The following is an 18,831-nucleotide window of genomic DNA, read 5'->3' on the forward strand; positions in this document are numbered from 1 at the left end:
ATCAAAGTATACGGATTCCAGTACAGTCCTGAAGGACGCACAGCAATATGTTTTGGGTTGTGGAGGGAGGATCAGAATATGGGTATGCCACTTGGGGATTGAATCTACAGAGTCCTGAAATGTCTTTCAAAAAGAGAACACTTAATGCTCAACTAAATAAAATATATTGTTTCAAATTCAAACATTCAGAATGACTCAGAAAGCGATCAAATCAGAAAGCAATGCAGATGTCAAAACACAAATCCCTCAACCAAGTTTTTGCAAACCTTCAGACTATGTTGTGCCTATGGAATTGGGATGGGGTAAAATCTGAAACAAAAAAGTAGGTTGCTCGTTATCCTGTTTGTGTTGATTTTTTTGTTTCTTTTTTTTTTTAGTTTAAAATCGTCTTAACATAAACATAAAGAGGACTGAATCATCTCAGGACTAAATCATCTCAGCACTTTTCAAAACAATAAATGTACCATATATAACCCCACACTATTTGTATGGTTCCAGACTCATTTGACATCAAATGGCAATTCTAATTTCTTCTGACATATTTTAAATACTTAGAATTGCCAGGGGTGGTGGTGGTGGTGGTAATAATAATAATAATAATAATAATAATAATAATAATAATAATAATAATAATAATAATAATAATAATAATAATAATAATAATAATAATAATAATAATAATAATAATAATAATAATAATAATAATAATAATAATAATAATAATAATAATAAAACCTTTATTGCCATATAAAATAAACAAAGTCAAGCTAGTTTGCTAGATTTCTGGATTCACAGGGAGCATGAAACAAATACATTCATTCGAGGTCAGGGCTTCACCTTCTAACAATTGACCCAAGAAAAACAGCTACTTGTTCTATAATGTCAACCACCTCCGCTGATAACATAAAACAGATCTTGTCCAGATCAGATGTCCCCTCCAGCTCTAATAATATTGATGTGACACGGTTTTTGTGACACTCCTGATGAAGCAAACAGTGCAAGAGCATGTGAGTAAGGGTATCCAAAGCACCTGGCTCACATGGACAATATCTTTAGAGATAAGGGGTTCGGTTATACCTACCATATGATACAGCACCAGGCATGATGTTACATCTGGCCAGAGAAAAGGCCCTGTGGTTTTGTGAGCATGTAAGTAGTGTGAAGAAAGCAGCTGGTTGTCCCATTTTAAAGGGGATGTGGAGAGACAATGGGGAAACAATATTTATCAGCTGTGCTCCATAATTCCTGAAACTCAGTGTCCATAATCATCTCTTAACAGTTTGAAATGCTAGCTCTAGACTTAGTGAACCTAAAGAGCTAATGTCTAGGCCAATCAATTTCAGGTTTTTTTAAAGGCAGTAGAAGACCCAAAAGGACGGTCAGAATCTTGCAGAAGCTGATATAATAAGCTGCCTTGTTCTGAGTTCTAAAACATTTTTAGCCAGAATTGAAACGTTCTCAGCCACGCCATTGTTTCCAGTGATAGTATAAATCCGCATAACTCACTATTACTAAAAGGGCACAATAACTAAATGCAAACATTCTTTCAGAAATCTAATGATTGCCTGGCAGTTAAAGGAGCACCAAAAACACATTCAAGTACCTGTAGCATACAACTGAGTCCATAAACAAGAGGACGATGCTGTGGGCATGAAAGGAAATCTGAGCAGGCAAGCTGTGCAGGATTCACTCCAGGACCAGTTGTAGAAGGGCTGGATGCTGCTAGAGGAGGATTGTTTGGTCCAAGAATCATATGAGGTGAGTGAGTAGCTATGAGGTTAGGATTGTCACTTATCAGTAAGGAGACTCGTCTGGCACAGAAATAAGCAAGGCGGCGGGACAGGTAGGCTGATTGAACGAACTCTTCGGAATACTGGAAAAGTTTTTTAAAAAAATAGATTCATTGTAAATGTTAAATTCTGACAAAAGTAGCAAGGTATCTTGCAATGTATCACACCACTTATCCACCTAGCATAACTGGAATTGGGGGGGGGGGAACCCACACTTTTTTGGACTGCAACATCTAGAAGCTAGACTGCTGGCTGGGGAATTCTGGGAGCTGTAGTCCAAAGAAGCAACTGGTCCAACCTCTGAATAACCTCCTTATCACAGTTTCCCAAAATTCTCAAACAATCAGCAATTCTCTAAAGATCTACTCTGCAAGAACGTTTTAACAGGTGATGTCAGGACAGGGGTGATGATATGGCAGGGGTCAAGCTATCTCCAAAGGTCGAGAAAACTGTATGTGCCCATCATTAGACCTTGGAGTGCTGCACTCAGTCCCTCAACACCCAGCTGCAACAGTATTTCTTACAAAAAATAGAATTTTAAAATGAAAAAGCCCCTTCTACCATCTAGTGATCAATATTTGTTGTCAGAGGGGTGCCCCAGGAGGGTGAGAGGCCTTTTAAAACATTATAAATGCCTCCTGGTCCCCTTAGAGGTTACAAAGGGATACTAGGGAGCACATCTAGACTTTGGACCCATGTGCTAGGAGCTAAAACTGGAACTGCGTGCAAATAAAGCATGTATGTCACCATTATGTTATGGTCGCTGTCACTTACACAGGAAAAAAACACTAGTCCCAAGAAACTGTCATATATAGTATATACCCCTCTTTTTAAAAGTTGGCAATTTATTTTTAAAAGATAAGATATAACTCAAGTAATTAAATTAATCAATATTGCACAATGTGGCAACACATAGAATCCCAGAATCTACACAACTTGATATCATCCTAACTGCTAATACTCTGACAACATAGTACAAGTCTATGAAAATCTTAACTAAAATATTTGATGCTTTAATATTTCACATTCAAGGTTGATTTCTGAACTGTGGCCAAGTTATAGCATGCTCTGTACCTGCAACATTATCGGTAGAAGGAGTTTTAGAAGTTCATCATCGGCAGGCCTTAATTTTTCCAAGACATCCAGTATCCATGTTAAATATTCATGTCTTTCAAGCATTCCTTCCTTCATTAATTTTAGAAAGAGCATGGGTAAAGAAATTCCCCAAAATGTTCAAAGAGGAAATATACAAAAGGCTACTATATATACTGTATATATCAACTATAAATAAGGAAGAATGCAAAACCAATATCCTGAACATTCAGAATCACCACCATCCTTTTTAATACCAGTTCAGGCCTTCCTGCATCATGCTTCTGTAGACAAAGCAGTCGGATCCACATGCAAGTATCAGTGGATCCAGGATAATCCCAAGGACTGCTGCCCAGTTAAATTGAATGGCATGGAATGGTATAAGAGCTAGAGGGTTGAAGGAGTGAAATAGAGTAGCTGAACAAGGAAGAAGACGAGACAGAGACAGAAAGACAGAGATAAGAACTATAGATAGAACCCACTTATTGTCCAGACAGATGATTTCCTAGTTCACACTGACAAAATATTTTTAAACACCTCTAGGGACAGAAGTGTAAACTGCCCACAGACAGCCAAGATGAATGTATGTTTATAAATTTAACAAGGAACTGTTCTTTTGCAGACATGTATCCTAGGTTCACTGTCTATATTACTATATCTCCACCGTGTTTAAACTTGCATCTTTTGTTTGTAACCAATCTTATTGTCCTTAAAACATCATGGAATTTCACATACCTGAACATGCATATATTATTATAGAGTTATAAGCAAGAATAACCATGATCTTACACAATCCATATATCATTTGCATCCCTGTAAGTAAGCATCCAAATTACAGGCCTCCAGTATTTTCTGAAATAATTTCACCTCTTTTGACCAGTAAGCAGGTGTGAGCAAGCAAGCTGGTAAAACTAAACAAGGGGGTCCAAACAAAGTAAATACATATAAGCAATACTTTGGAGACCTGCATCTCAGATTGGAAAAGGTTACCTGGAACATATAAAATGCTAACTTTTCATTATATTCCCATTGCTTCAGGGCTTGTTCCACTTCAGGATCCATAGCTACAGAGTTGCTGCCTTGACTTGAGGTCATATGATAAAAATCTGCAATCTTTCCCAGCTGTTCTCGGAGATACCTGGTTGAAATCTGAGTCCATTCTATGAAAACACAAATTAGATGGAAGTTGTTAGCACTATATTCTCCATCTGGTGACAAAATAGAAGGGACATGGACAATTAGCTTTAGAACTAGTTGAATTGTCAACATATAGTTTTCAGGCAATAAACAACAGGTGTTTCATATGGCTTTCATTTCAATAGCCCTTTGTATGACTCTCTCCTTCGAATATCTTCAAAGCCTGCAAGCCAGAAAATATTTCCTTACTGGCAGACATGTAGGGATAAATCCAATTTTAGATCTCATGGGAGTAGTCTTATTGAAATTAATGGGCCTTCTGTCTGTGCTAGCTGCAGTCCCATTCATTTCAACAAGTCTGCTGTAACTGGAACCAACACTGGACTTGGCTCACAGATCTTGCTTCCAGGGGTCACATTTATATTCTTGGTGGTGAGTGACATTAGGGAGATATGTGAACAACATTCATCTGTGATATAAACCTGAGCATTAAAACGTGCACTTCACTTCACTCATCAACTGAAAAGGTACTTTAGTCACAAAAAGTTTATCCAAACAGTTAAAGTATGGACTTGATCAAACACACATTTATTCCACTTTTTGGTGGACTGAAATGATGGATTGGTTCAGTCTTTTTTCTGGTGATCAGATGACATAATTTCTAGAGCAAATTAATCCATACTCAGAACACCCCGACCCTGTCAGATGCTCCTACTTTTTTTGTGTGTGGATAGGTTTGTTCTAGTTTGGTGTGTTTCCAACATGTGTGATCACTGTGAGCAAGCCTTGTCAAGGTTCCTTCCATTGCCAATTTCCAGTATTCAGTGGAGGGGCAAGGGAAGTATTTTTTCCCCAGTCTGCTAGACCATCAGTGAAGCACTGAATCACTTAGATCAATTTTTAAAAAAAAGTCTGCCTTGTCTGAAATGCCAATCAAGAAACTACCCACAACTAAAAACTTCAGAAGTCAAAAGAATAACTTAATTTCCCCTCCCCCTTAACCAAGATGGGATATTGCAATTGCTACACTATCAAAGGATTATCCAATGCTAGCACTGTTAGATGGGCTATGCCATAATAAAAAGAAATCATATCTATGAAAAAGTTCTATTTATTAAAACCATGTATTGCATATTGGCCAGTATCACTCTGATTTGCACCTATCAGATGCACAAAGCAGAGGCAGATGCACTGGCAATAAGAAAAGTCCAAATTCTATATTAGGTTAACATTAATGCAACTATTAAGCTAAATAGAAGGACACAAAAATATGTGGAACTTTTCAAGGTCTTTGAATCTCTTTATCAGAAAAAAATAGGAATGTTGTTCTTAAGATTACACAAATGCAAGAGTAGGCGGTTACCTTCATTCATAAAGAATGATGTGCCTTTATTCATCAAGAAATCATGCTGTCTGAATGATGTCCTAAGGTGTTGGGTTTCCCACTTTTTCTAGTCCTACTGTCTTTTCAGTTAGTCTTCTATTTGCACAATATGTCCAAATTACATTAGCTCAGATTGGTCATTATAGCGCCCTATTGTGGCATAACACTTTCAAAGGCTAAAATCTACTTTATGAGATGCACAACATAAAGCTTTATTATACCATAAACTTTTCAGCAAATAGAGTTGCCCTTCATAAGATGCTTTAGTAAACATGCAGGGATTATGCTGCCATAAATGTGTTATTCTTTAAGGTTCTACAAAATACTCTGACTGTGTATTTGTGAAGGCTTTTCCGACAGGGATCTAATGGTTGTTGTGGGTTTTTCGGGTTCTTTGGCTGTGTTCTGAAGGTTGTTCTGCCTAATGTTTCGCCAGTCTCTGTGGCCGGCATCTTCAGCGAACAGCACTCTGTGCTCTGGTGTAGCTGGCTTGGGAGTGGAGTATTTATGGCTGTGAGATGGGCTTTTGTCTTTTTCTGTAGATGGGTGATTAGTGTGTCTTGTTATGGGTGTATTGTTGTGATAAGAAGGAGAGATTATTTGTCACTGTGGTTGATGGTGTCATTAGCTGGTCTTTTGTGTGTAGTGATCCCCGGTCCTTGTGGCTGAGTTTGTTGACCTTTTGCACACTGTATTTTTGAGAGCTGGGAGCCAAGTTTTGTTGAGTGCTGTCCTCTGAAGATGCCGGCCACAGAGACTGGTGAAATGTTAGCAAAAACAACCTTCAGAACACGACCAAAGAGCCCGAAAAACCACAACAACCATTACTCTGACTGTCTTTGTAGCAACAGGCAAACAAGTTGCCCACCCAGCTGGAAGTCCAAGCGCTTATGTACTGGCAGGCCAAAAAAACAACCAACTTTTGAAGAAGTGCCTTACACAACAATGGTACTTGACATACTGTGTAATATATCAGTAGTTGTTTGAGACCACTCAGAAATAGGTAGGATAGGGTTTAGGAAGTGAAAAACAAGTCATATAACTGGCATCTGGCAACCACATATTTGGTTAAGGATCCTGTAGGATGCTGTACAAAGATAGTATTAGGGAAGACTAGTTCCAGACTAGGGAGACCTATCTTTACAATTACATTCTTAAGGTCGATAGTGAACCGAAAATGTCTGCCATCTCTAATGTTCTCCCAGCAGCAGAAGGGTTGTGGTGGAGAATTGGTTAACAATTTTAAAAACCCTACAAAGATAGTTATCCTCCCTGAAAAAAAGCTTTCGGTTTAACACATCATACGTTTCCCACGTTCATTCAAGCTCCAAAACGTCAGGAGAGTGTTGCTCTAAAGGACCAGACCTTAACAGAAGTGTCCTTTGGGTAATAGGGATATGGTATGCCATCCTTTACTCTGGTGAATTCCAGCTGTACCACTTATTTGGCACTGAATGGCTGTTAGTGGCAGAATAAAGGACTTAACAAGCAATGCCATCTATACAGAATTCAAAGGGACCTAAAAGTCATTTTGTTTAACAAGCTGTTCAGATCAGAATGGCCACTGGTAAAATATTTCTCCTTACTCTTTTTTAATCTCCTTTTTGGGGGTTTCTTAGTTTTGTAAATTGAAATAAGAATCCTGAACTATATTTCTCCATAAGGCAAAACGAGCTGAAAAATGCTTTATGACACTGGAGTCTTTACTCATGGTCCTTTATGCTAGTCACAGCACATTTTCAGAAAAAGCATGGCATGGTAGTCTTAACACTTTGGATTGAACAAGAGTTGTGCATCCAACTTTACACATGTATTCTCGTTACACATCTGCTTTCACAGGTGTGTAATTCATCGCAATTATATCAGCAACGATTTTTCCCTCAGCTAGTATTATGTTGGATTTTGGCATTAAGGAGCTAAAGGATTCACATCCCAGTATTCATGCAACACAATTTATCCTGGGAAGAAAGGGGAGAGGAGATCAGCTATTATAGCAACATTTATAAAACATAATTGTCTTATTCAGCTCGCTCTCCACATTCCCTATGGGATGTAACTCTTTAGTATATGTATACAGATCCTTTAAAGAATACAGTGGTGCCTTGATTTAAAAACATCCTGACTTATGACCATTTCAAGTTATGACCAGCTCCGGCCACAAAATTTTGCTTCGACTTGCAGCCGGAGCTTCCAGTTACGAACAGAAAAAGACAGGGCGAAAAGGCAGAAAATTCCAATTGCTAAGCGTTGGTAGGTGAAGAGGCTGCTTCTTTGTAGCTCTTTCACCCCAACGGTTAGAGTGAGTGTGATTGGAGCAGGCTTCAGACTGCCTGGTAAGGTAAGGTGCTGCTTTCTGCTTTTTAAAAACTGTTCTGGGTGGGGTTTGCAGCATGGTTTTGGGAGGGTTATGCTTCTGTGCTGTGATGGGTCTTGGGTTTTGTTTTTTTTTTTTGAAGGGTTTCCCATTTTCGATGGGTCTTGGGGGTTTCCTTACCTTGGGTTTTTCCCCCCATTTCCAATTAGTCTTGGGGGGTTTCCTTACTTTTGGGGATTTTTCCCCCATTAGTCTTGGGGGGTTTGTTTGCTTTTTGGGGTTTTCCCCCATTTCCGATGGGTCTTGGAAGGATTCCTTGCTTTGGGGACTTTTCTCCCATTTCCGATGGGCTTTGGAAGGTTTCCTTGCTTTTGGGGTTTTTTTTCCCCATTTCTGATGGATCTTGCGGTGTTTGGTTGCTTTTGGGGGGTTTTTTCTCCTATTTCCGATGGGTCTTGCACAATCTGCTTGCTTTCTGCTTTGCTTTCATTGCATTTCCGATGGGTCTTGCACGCTCTGCTTGCTTTTTGCTTTGATTTCTTTGCATTTTTGATGGGTCTTGCACACTTCGTTTGCTTTTCTTCCCACCCCCCTTCGGCCGGAAAGGATTAATCACATTTCCGATGAGTCTTGCAGTGATTTTTTTTGTGATTTTTTTTCTTAAGCCAGAACGGATTAATTGCATTTCAGTGCATTCCTATGGGAAATGGTGCTTCGATTTATGACCATTTCGAGTTATGACCAGCGTTCCGGAACCAATTAAGTTCATAAGTCGAGGCACCACTGTATCAATTTGTTGCCTCACAGGGTTTTCTGTTCTGGCAATATGTTTTTGACTGTGAGCTAAATGTTAAAGGAAAGCAACTTTCAATCTGTAAATTTAGTACAAAAAACACATAGTTATTAAAAATTAATGCAATTGAAGCACTGCTTAAATTCCCGTTCTGAACTAATAACAGAAATAAACACACACATCATGGTGCACTACTAAAAAAAAACAGGCTAATTATATACTTGAGAACAGGTTTTCTTGTGGAAAATATATGAGAAAAACATGAAGCATTATCGTAAGTAATCATGACTTTTTTTTTGTTCTCTTGACACAGTTAAACTTACCACGGCTGTTTTAGAATATTCCCATAAGCATTTTTGATGGAATAAAAGAGGAGAATGTGGAATCTAACTCCCCTCAGCCTATGGAAGTGAAAGCTGGACCGTAAAGAAAGCTGACCGTCGAAGAATTGATGCCTTTGAATTGTGGTGCTGGAGGAGGCTCTTGAGAGTCCCCTGGACTGCAAGGAGAACAAACCTATCAATACTAAAGGAAATCAACCCTGAGTGCTCACTGGAAGGACAGATCCTGAAGCTGAGGCTCCAGTACTTTGGCTATCTCATGAGAAGAGAAGACTCCTTGGAAAAGACCTTAATGTTGGGAAAGTGTGATGGTAGGAGGAGAAGGGGACGACAGAGGACGAGATGGTTGGTCAGTGTCATCAAAGCTACCAACATGAATTTAACCCAACTCCAGGAGGCAGTGGAAGATAGGAGGGCTTGGCGTGCTCTGGTCCATGGGGTCATGAAGAGTCGGACACGACTAAACAACTAAAAGATGACGAGTGGTGAAGAATCATGGGAGCTGTAGTCAAGAGTTTACGATATGTATACATTAAACTTCAGCCATTATAAGAATCTTGCAGTATCTTAAAGATGAATGGATTCATTTCAAGGTGAGCTTTTATAGATCACAATCAACTTCCTCAGATATTGCTGCCTCTCTGAAAACTCCTGTAAGAGCCTCAAAACATCACTGGTGCCTACATTTTCTTTTTCTTTTTTTATCCATCTCACTTTTTCTTTTCCTAAGTTTGTAAACTCTATGAAAGGTACTGCCTTGTTTTTAAAGATCTATAAGGCACTCTGGACAGGGGAGCTTTCTGGCTGACAAGCGAGATGCTTTAAAACAACTAAACTATTAAGTATATGCATTGATACTTCTGTGACAGATGAGTTGCTTGATATAAAAACCAGACCAAAAAAAAGGACCTTTGTAGAAAGATTAACGCAGCAACATCTGCAACTACAAAGCACTTCCCAACTGCACAGTAAAAAATGGAAGCAAAAACATTATTTCACGCTTACTTTCATTTCACACCATGATAAGATGGTTTCCAAGGCAATTATTATTGACACTTCAGTGCTACACAAAGATTCAAAATAGTCAGAATTAATCAATTTCATTATCTAAGGCACACGCTTACACACAGGCTCAAATACTGTGTTGGTTATATACCATATATTATTTCACAAAACTATGAATGGCAGCAAAACTTCCACCTTCTAAGCTGACCAGCAAATGAAGTTGGTATTGACATCTTTGGCAAACATCATGTCAAATAAACACTATTGTGTCAAGCATGTCCTTTTATCCCCTTGCTTAAAGTAAAAAATGATATACACCCTGTAGCTATATCCATGGATTTAGCACCAACAGAACCGCACCAATTTCCGACCATAGAATGTAGATTTTGAAAGATCCTAAGGGTTATCTAGTTCAATTCCCTCCCAGTGCAAGAACTAACACATCCCTGACAGACAGCTATCCAATTTCTGTTATAAGACTTTCCATTCGATTGCTGAGCACTCTCTTGCCATCTGGAAGTTCTTCCCAACGTTTAGTTGCAATCTCCTTTCTTATCACTGGAATCCATTGGTTTGGGTCATATTCTCTGGAGTAACAGAAAACAATCTAGCTCCATCTTCCATATCACAGCCCTTCAGATATTTGAAGACAGTGATTATATAATCTGTCAGTCTTTTCTTTTCTGGGCGATTACACCCAAGTCTCTCAGCTACAGTGGGGTCTTGACTTAAGAACGGCTTGAGTTAAGAACATTTTGACTTAAGAACCACTCTCATAGGAAAATAATTGACTTGACTTACATACTTAGATTTGAGTTAAGAACTGAAAAAAACCCACGTGGGAGGCAGGGAAAGTGCAAAATTTGAACTTTCCGTTAACTGTTGGCCAGTGAAAAGGGTGCCTGTCTGCTTCCTCACTCCTCCCAGCGTTTAGAGAGTGGATTGGGAGACAGTCTTCGGACTGCCTGGTACTGCCTGGACTGTATTTTCCCTGCCTTCCCTGAACCTTTCTTGACCTAAGAAAAAAAAAGAAACAAAATATCCCCCTCTAGTGGTCGAAGGCAGAATAGCAGCTTCCCATTAGTTTCTATGGACGGAAAAGAGCAGATACGGATCAAATGGTTCTCAATGCATTCCTATGGGAAATGCAGATTTGACCTGAGAACTTTTTGACTTGAGAACCGCCTTCCAATACGGATTAAGTTCTCAAGTCAAGACCCCACTGTATTCCACACATGGCTTGGTTTCTAGACCCCTTATCATAGTGGTCCAGCTTTCTTTTCTGCTTTCTATGTGAGCCCAATACTAAAGGGTCATTCCTCTAATTCAAATCAATGGAACTCTATATTGTGACCAAATATCATGAAGGGCAGGAACAGGTCAAGAAACCGGGGGGGGGGGGTGCTTCACTCAAACTTTCACAAAAGCACCTGCAAGCTCTGCTCACTATCCGCCTATGCAAGGTCAATCTCCAGTTTCCATTTTCCCATAATATGCACCTTAATTTGCAACAATATACAGCATCTGAAACCTATTGTTCAGCTCCATGTGCAAAATGGTGATGAAATCAGCAGCAGCAGCAAATTAATAAGTAAAGGCAAGGGTGAGGGTGTACCTGACTTTAGTGCATTGTGCATGAGTTCCCGGAATCATCTTTAATCAGCAGTGATATACCACTGATGATGACATCACCCCTGCACAATAGGATTTCAGTCTGGTGAAAATTGAAAACTTACAATATAACCATCATGAGCTGCTAAGAAAGTTGGTATAGAAATGTTCCAAAGAAATTAACGCATTCATATTTTCTTAGTTTCAGCCAACGCCTTCACGTGTTCAGCACAGTGCCTAAAACTATCCCTCTTGTCTCCATCTTTTCTTGCCTAAAGCAACAGACACTCGTGTTCCCAGTTTGCAGATCTGGGCTGTGAAATTATAAAACTGCAAGAAAGTGTGGGTGGTTTCCCCCCACATACCAATAAAGCAGGCTAACTTCCACTTTAATGCTGCTGTTTTAGTAAAAGTTTAAAATCTTTCTGTATGACCAAGAAACAGAAGTGAAATGGAAAGAGGAAATGGTTTCCATCTTTATTTAATAATCAGGTGGGCAGTTTTTAAACATTTTAAATTGAAGTGGACACAAGCAATTGAGAATATTCATGGAAAACACAGCGGCACTTCCACGTGCTGCACAACTTATCTGCAACAACAATTTTTTAAAATAATATAAAAGCATTGTACTTCCCAATTCATTTATTTACCCAGATTAGGATCAGCAGCTTGACGTTTCTTGATTTTAGCTTCAGAAATGGCAGCATAGTAGGCACATGTCATTTTTATCAACCATGCTGCTCGCAGCAGCGGCACAGAATATTTTGCTAAATAAGCAAAAACATCTTCTTTTTTACTGAGAATTGGAACCTGGGTTAAAGAAGGGAGAAGAGTTAAATGGTGAACTCGCCACAACACTGTTAAGTTTCAAATTAAAAAATGGAGCCTCTGAAATAGCTGGATTGTACATAAAATGCAGTAAATATGGGAAGAGTAGATTGGTAGAGAGGAAGCAAGCTGAGGGCTGAATGTGAGCCAGATTGCTGTCCTGGAAATATTAAGGAATGCTGACAGCAACTTTAGTGTTATCTTGCTTGTCTCCCATCCATTCACTCTATTTTCCTCTCTGTATCTAATATTGTAACATATCACAGAAGGGCCTATATCTGGTTAATGAGAGAGGGGTCATTTTTGTGGTATGTGGCATTACACGCTATGCTGAGCGTAACTGAATTTTAAATGCACAATCTGATGGTTCATTTGCCAGCAAGGCATAACAAGTATTTTGGTGGTTGATGACAACAAATGTTTCCAATATCTATAAAGAAATAGTATGAACACATTTATAATTGAAAGGAGGGAATCTCATTGATGTTTGATAACATGTGAGAGCTAACTGCAGCCAACTGACAAAGTTTGGGGAATTATTTTGGTCATTCACATATCTCACTAGGTAGCCAAGATGCACCCCAACACATTATCAGTTAGCTGCTGCTGCTACAGATTACAAAGATGTTACAAAAGCACCAATTGAATTTCATCCAAAGTTCCTTTATGAAACCAATCAAAAACCCAGGTCTGTCCAATAAGACATGAGACAGCTGCCACATGATCTGCTTCCAGGCATATCTTTCAACTTAATGCTATATCCTGTTTCCCCCAAAATAAGACTTAACCTGAAAATAAGCCCTAGTATGATTTTCAAGGATGCTCATAATATAAGATTGACCCCCAAAATAAGCCTCAGTCAAGTGAAACCCCTCCCTCCACCATTGTGCAGCAACCAGAAGAAGATTGCATGACTGTATTTGAATAAATGTAGATTGTTGTACATGAAAAATAATAAAACATCCCCTGAAAATAAGCCCTAATGTGTTTTTGGAGCAAAAATTAATATAAGACTCTGTCTTATTTTCGGGGAAACACAGTAGTCATTAACAATAGTTAGAAAGCCCAATGGCAGGAAACATCCAAACCTGCTAAACAATGAATTAGATGCACTGATGTGATCTAATGTCAAATTTAGATCTGACCTTTCAGATACTGCACTACAAAACCATACAGAGCATGTTATTATTATTCTTAGGAAGTTATCACACAGGAAAATAGATCACAATTTGGACTACTTGTGGAGTGGTACTAGGTAAAGGTAAAGGTTCCCCTTGACAATTTTTTGTCCAGTCGTGTTCAACTCTAGGGGGCGGTGCTCATCCCGTTTCCAAGCCATAGAGCCAGCGTTTGTCTGAAGACAATCTTCCATGGTCACATGGCCAGTGTGACTTAGACACACGCTGTTACCTTCCCACCAAGGTGGTCCCTATTGATCTACTCACATTTGCATGCTTTCGAACCGCTAGGTTGGCGGGAGTGGTACAGTGTGATCTATTTCCCAGTGGTCACACAAACCATGAGGAAATATGCTTTAGCCCAGTCTGGGCCCAATCCATGCCCAAGTTTGACCTTTCTGGTCCAGCTGTGGAGCTATTACTTTTAGGGGAATTGCTGGAATGATTCCCCAGCAGATGGAAGGATTGGTTTAAGGGAGATAGATCCTGTCAAAGCAATCCTTTCTGTTGTGCTCAGGCATGAGCCTGTGCAGACATCTGATCTTATTCACCATTATTCTTATTATTAAACTAAGACCAGCAATGCCCACCGAAAGAAATCTAAATTCAACCATATTCTGAAAATAGCGTAGCTGGAATCAGTTTTATGGGACATGGAACCGAATGACTTCTGCTTCTGCAATGAACATTTTGCTGGATAGTAACACAAGATATATACTGTACGATTACACATATACCCTGTATATTCAGGGCTGAATTCAAATGTTAGTGTAAAATACAGTAGACCCACCAAACAAATTGGAGTTGTTAAATCAACATTAATGCAAGTCAATGGCTCTACTCTGGTTTGAACTAGCACCTGGGACTTAATGTGCACTTAGCATGTTTATTAATTCCTCATTCATTGTGGTATTGAGACAGCTTTCTAGGTACATCTACAGGAAAAGCACAGAACTGTTCCTAACAGAATAATTACTCTGCTTCCCCATACTTGATTGTGGTTGTCTTGACAAATTCTGCAGAACATGGTGTGTTACTAAAATAAACAACATTCCTTTAAACCAAATTCCTGTACCCAACATTTCTAGGAAACACTCAAAAGATTTGTACCTTTTTTGCTAGAATAGTCAGTGGTTTATTTCCGGCTAAATCTGCAAACCAGTTATGAATTGCACTCTGGGAACGAGCCGTAACTAGCCAGTAATTGTCTTTGGCATTGACTTGCGGTTTCTTCTTTCCTGTGTCCTGGAAAGTGTTCAGTTTTAACTTCTCTGCTAATATGCTGCTAAAGTAAGCACCAATCTGACATGGGGAGAAATACATACACAGTTAAGCATCTACAAAGCATTGTTATACAGAGTACTGTATTCCTACTTGAAAGATCTAGCTATCACTGTAGTATAGGCTGCCCATTTAATAACACTATATTCTAAATACCTCAGTGTATCAGACCAAAGATTTCATGATATAAATAATTGAGGTATTATCCCACTATATTTTAAATATAAGGTCCTGGGTGTGTTAAACAAGTAATTGACTAAAAATGTGTAACATGTCTGTTAAGGTGCAAAAGAGAAACACATGGTATTAAAGACTATCAGTGGAAAGTTTGATATACCATCTCTAATTAGGACCCTTGCCCAGAAAGAGATTTAAAGCATGTGTATCCATATGACAGAATTATAGTACTTTGATTCCACTTTGTTACATTGCGTATTATGGAATTCACAGATTTTTATTTATTTATTTTTTCTTTTTGGTAAAATTCTTGGAATTCCCTAGTGCATTTATTCATTTATTCAAAATATTTTACTCCATCTTTCTCCTAAGGAGAATCCAAGGTACCTTAACTACAGCAGAGAATTATAGTGCCTATCAAACTCACATCCCAGGATTTTATCAGATGGAGTTATGACAGTTAAAGTGGAAACAAGTAGCAACTGTTACTCTCTTTAATGCGATTCCAGGGCATTATGGTGTTAGTGGCAGAAAGGTAGCCACCCAAAAAGTGATGAAGAAATTTTAGAAATTATTCTTCAAAGCTGTCTCCTAGTTTGGAGGTAAAAAGAAAAATCTTTCAGTGTTTCTGTTTCTCTATTATTCTTTTAAAGAAAATAGTTTTGCAGCGCACTTTAACTTTAAATATTACCTTTGAAGGGTTAATGACAATATTTCGAGCAGACCCATGCTCATCTCCAGAGAAGGCTGGTTGGTTACTGAATCCCTGCTTTACATTCACAGCAGTAAGTTCATCCTGCAAAAAAAAAGATGTTTGATAAGTTACTCCAGCTCCACTTTGTAGTTTTCATTATTTTGTTCAAAATCTCTTTAAGGAGTTAAAATCTCTTGGTGTGTTGTGCATACCACATAATGCTACCCTCATAATATGAATACAAATACTTTATTGCTTTGCAGCTGATAAGGCTATATGTAAGAACACAGATTAAACCAATCATAAAATAGTATTTGGCATCTCATGCAAGCACATACAAGCAAGCATAAAAGGCATTAAAGGATTAAATGGTAGTAATAAAATGTAATAGTATTCTCAAAAGAGAGAGGGGGGGAAATTAAGATGTGAGAGTAACTTGAGGAACTTATGAAGCAGGCAGTAAGTTCCACCTTTCCATGGCTCATTTAACAAATTTAGCAGTCCTATAGGATACAGTATATAGTAGTTTGTGCCAGCTAGCAGAACAGGACTGTGCATAGAGGGGAAGTGTTCTTGGTCCCAGCTGTTAAGGGCTTTAGATATAGATGTCTCAGATCTGCATATAGAAGACATTCTGTTGGAAAGTGTACCATGTCCTCCATTTTAGAGCGTCCTGCTGGGCAATGTCTGTCTGTACCATGTTGGTCCATGTAATGTCCCTGAATCTCTTTCAGCTGTAATGAGTTTAGTCTGCACCTAGTTAGCAGTTCTCTCAGCTCATGTGAGCTAATAAAAGACAAATAAGGGGGCAGCTTTCGGAAAAGCCTTTGCATATCCTACTGGAGCGGCAACAGGCTACAGATACCATGGTAGTCTGGAGATCAATATCATTGTCACGTTCCCGTGTGGCCTCTGGTCATTTCACCAAACAAAGGCACATGCTACGTGTCGTTCAGCTGCCACCACCTGATTACATCAACTTTGTTCACTAGTAATGACAGAGGTCCAGGTAGCATATCATTTAAGAACCAAGTAGAATTTTTTTATTGTTACAAATGATAAAAGTCCAGTGAATGTCATTAATTCTCAACTAAACAACCTTCTTTCTCCATTCTCAACTCCCTACTCTACTCTCCTTCTCTCTCTTTTTCTCTTCCCCCCACTTAACTCTGCCCCCCGCTGACTCCTATTGGTGCATGCAAATTTCAACATAAATATTCATAAGCAGGGTGAATGCTACAATCATATACTCTTTTAATTGTGTCTTCTCGGGCAGCCTCATGTTCCCTTCTATGGAGGTAGACTGGGGAGTAACTCAGCTTTGTTATAATTGTGGATATCTTAGATGCCCAAGTCTAAGGCATCTTAGACTGCAATGTTCATACAATGACCCCTGGCTTTTCTGACGACGGCTTTTCTGACGACCTGCAAGAAATAGACTATGTGCGCAAGACAGCTGTCATCAACATCAAACTGAGTAGACCACAGATGGACATTGTTGCCCTGCAAGAGATGAGATTGCCAGACTTGGGATATGTAAGGGGGGAAAACCCTTCTCATTCTTCTGGCAGGGAAAACCATTGATTGAGACCAGGGAATATGGTGTTGGCTTTGCAGTCAGAAATGCTCTGCTGAGATCCATTGTACCACCTACTGTGGAGATTGAAAGAATCCTGTCTCTGCAGCTCCACTCATCAGCGGGACCGGTCACCCTCATTAGTGCATATGCACCAATACTATCGTCCACAACAGAAGTTAAAGACAAATTCTACAATGATCTGGCAGCTACTATCAAAAAAGTCCCTGAGAGAGAATCACTGTTCATTCTCTGAGACTTTAACGCTAGAGTTGGTGCTGATCACAATTCTTGGCCCACTTGCCTAGGCCATTTTGGATTGGGAAGATGAACAAAATGGCCAAAGCTTGCTGGAGTTTTGCTATTATGGTCTTTGTGTCAGCAACACGTTCTTTAATACAAAGCTTCAACGCAGAGTTTCCTGGAGACATCTAAGATCCAAGCATTGGCATCAGCTTGATTTGATCCTTACTAGATACTATATCCTTCCTAGCATTACAATCACACACAGTTACCAGAGTACTGATTGTGATACAGATCACTCCCTGGTGTCTAGTAGAGTAAAACTGCGAAGAAAGAGATTGTATCACATGAAAAAGGAAGACCACATATAGACATCAGCAAGACTCGTGATCCAAAAAGATGGAGGAATTTGCCCAAGCGCTTGAGGAAACCCTTCCCGGCCCGTCTGATGCAAATGCAGCTGAATGATGGGAACATTTCAAAAACACTGTTTATAACACTGCCTTGTCCACATTTGGCAAGAAGACCAAAAAGACTGGTTCAAAGCCCATTCAGAGGAGTTGGTGCCAGCCATCAAGGAAAAGAGGAGAGCTCTAGCAGCATACAAAACCTGTCCTAGTGAGTACAACTTGCAGGCGAGCTGTCCAACAGGCTGCCAGGAGATGTTCCAATGATTATTGGCTTCAGCTCTGCTCTCAGATACAGATAGCAGTGGACACAGGTAAGATCAAAGGAATGTATGACAGTATCAAGCAGGGTTTAGGTCCAATACAGAAGAAATCTGCTCCCTTGAAGTCTGCTACAGGCGTGATCATCCAGGACCGAGCACAGCATATGGACCGCTGGGTGCAGCACTACTCTGAACTATATTCCAGAGAGAATGTAGTAACCGAAGAAGCATTAAAAAACATTGAGTGCCTGTCTGTCTTGGAAGAGTTGGACAGTGAACCAACTTTAGCAGAAAGTTGATTCCCTCGCCTCCAGCAAGGCACCTGCAACAGATAACATGCCTGTTGAAGTGCTGAAGTGCTGTAAAGAGATCATCACCACCAAAATGTATGAAGTCTTTCATCTTTGCTGGAGGGAAGGTGGAGTAGCACAGGACATGAAGAATGCAAACATCATCACACTGTATAAGAACAAAGGGTGACTTCAATAACTACCATGGCGACCGCAATAACTACCGTGGCATCTCTCTTCTCAGCATTGTAGGGAAGCTGCTTGCCCGTGTTGTACTGAAGAGACCCCAGGTGCTTGCAGACAGAGTCTCTCCAGAATCACAATATGGATTTTGAGCTAATAGATCCACCACTGACATGGCATTCTCCCTCAGACAGTTGCAGGAGAAATGTAGGGAACAACAACAGCCACTCTTTGTGGCCTTCAT

General features: G+C 39.5%; 1 protein-coding gene across 7 annotated transcripts in view; it reads right to left on the reverse strand.

Annotated features, from left to right (window-relative positions):
- Positions 1-18,831, reverse strand: part of MED12L (mediator complex subunit 12L) — a 205,302-nt gene that overhangs the window by 166,995 nt on the left and 19,476 nt on the right. For 5 of the 7 annotated variants that reach the window (XR_013542948.1, XM_072996075.2, XM_072996073.2 and 2 more), the window contains exons 2-7: positions 15,623-15,727; positions 14,584-14,775; positions 12,118-12,277; positions 3,873-4,042; positions 2,865-2,975; positions 1,604-1,873 (exon numbers count right to left, since the gene is read on the reverse strand). Coding sequence is in view for 6 of the 7 variants with exons in the window: in XM_072996075.2 (XP_072852176.2) it covers positions 1,604-1,873; positions 2,865-2,975; positions 3,873-4,042; positions 12,118-12,277; positions 14,584-14,775; positions 15,623-15,727 (1,008 nt within the window). In the remaining variant the exon portion in view is untranslated. The remainder of the gene's footprint in view (positions 1-1,603; positions 1,874-2,864; positions 2,976-3,872; positions 4,043-12,117; positions 12,278-14,583; positions 14,776-15,622; positions 15,728-18,831) is intronic. The other 2 variants (XM_072996076.2, XM_078389115.1) reach the window with 1 other exon arrangement.

The sequence above is a fragment of the Pogona vitticeps genome, chromosome 3 (assembly GCF_051106095.1).
Source record: "Pogona vitticeps strain Pit_001003342236 chromosome 3, PviZW2.1, whole genome shotgun sequence".
Lineage (NCBI taxonomy): Eukaryota > Metazoa > Chordata > Lepidosauria > Squamata > Agamidae > Pogona > Pogona vitticeps.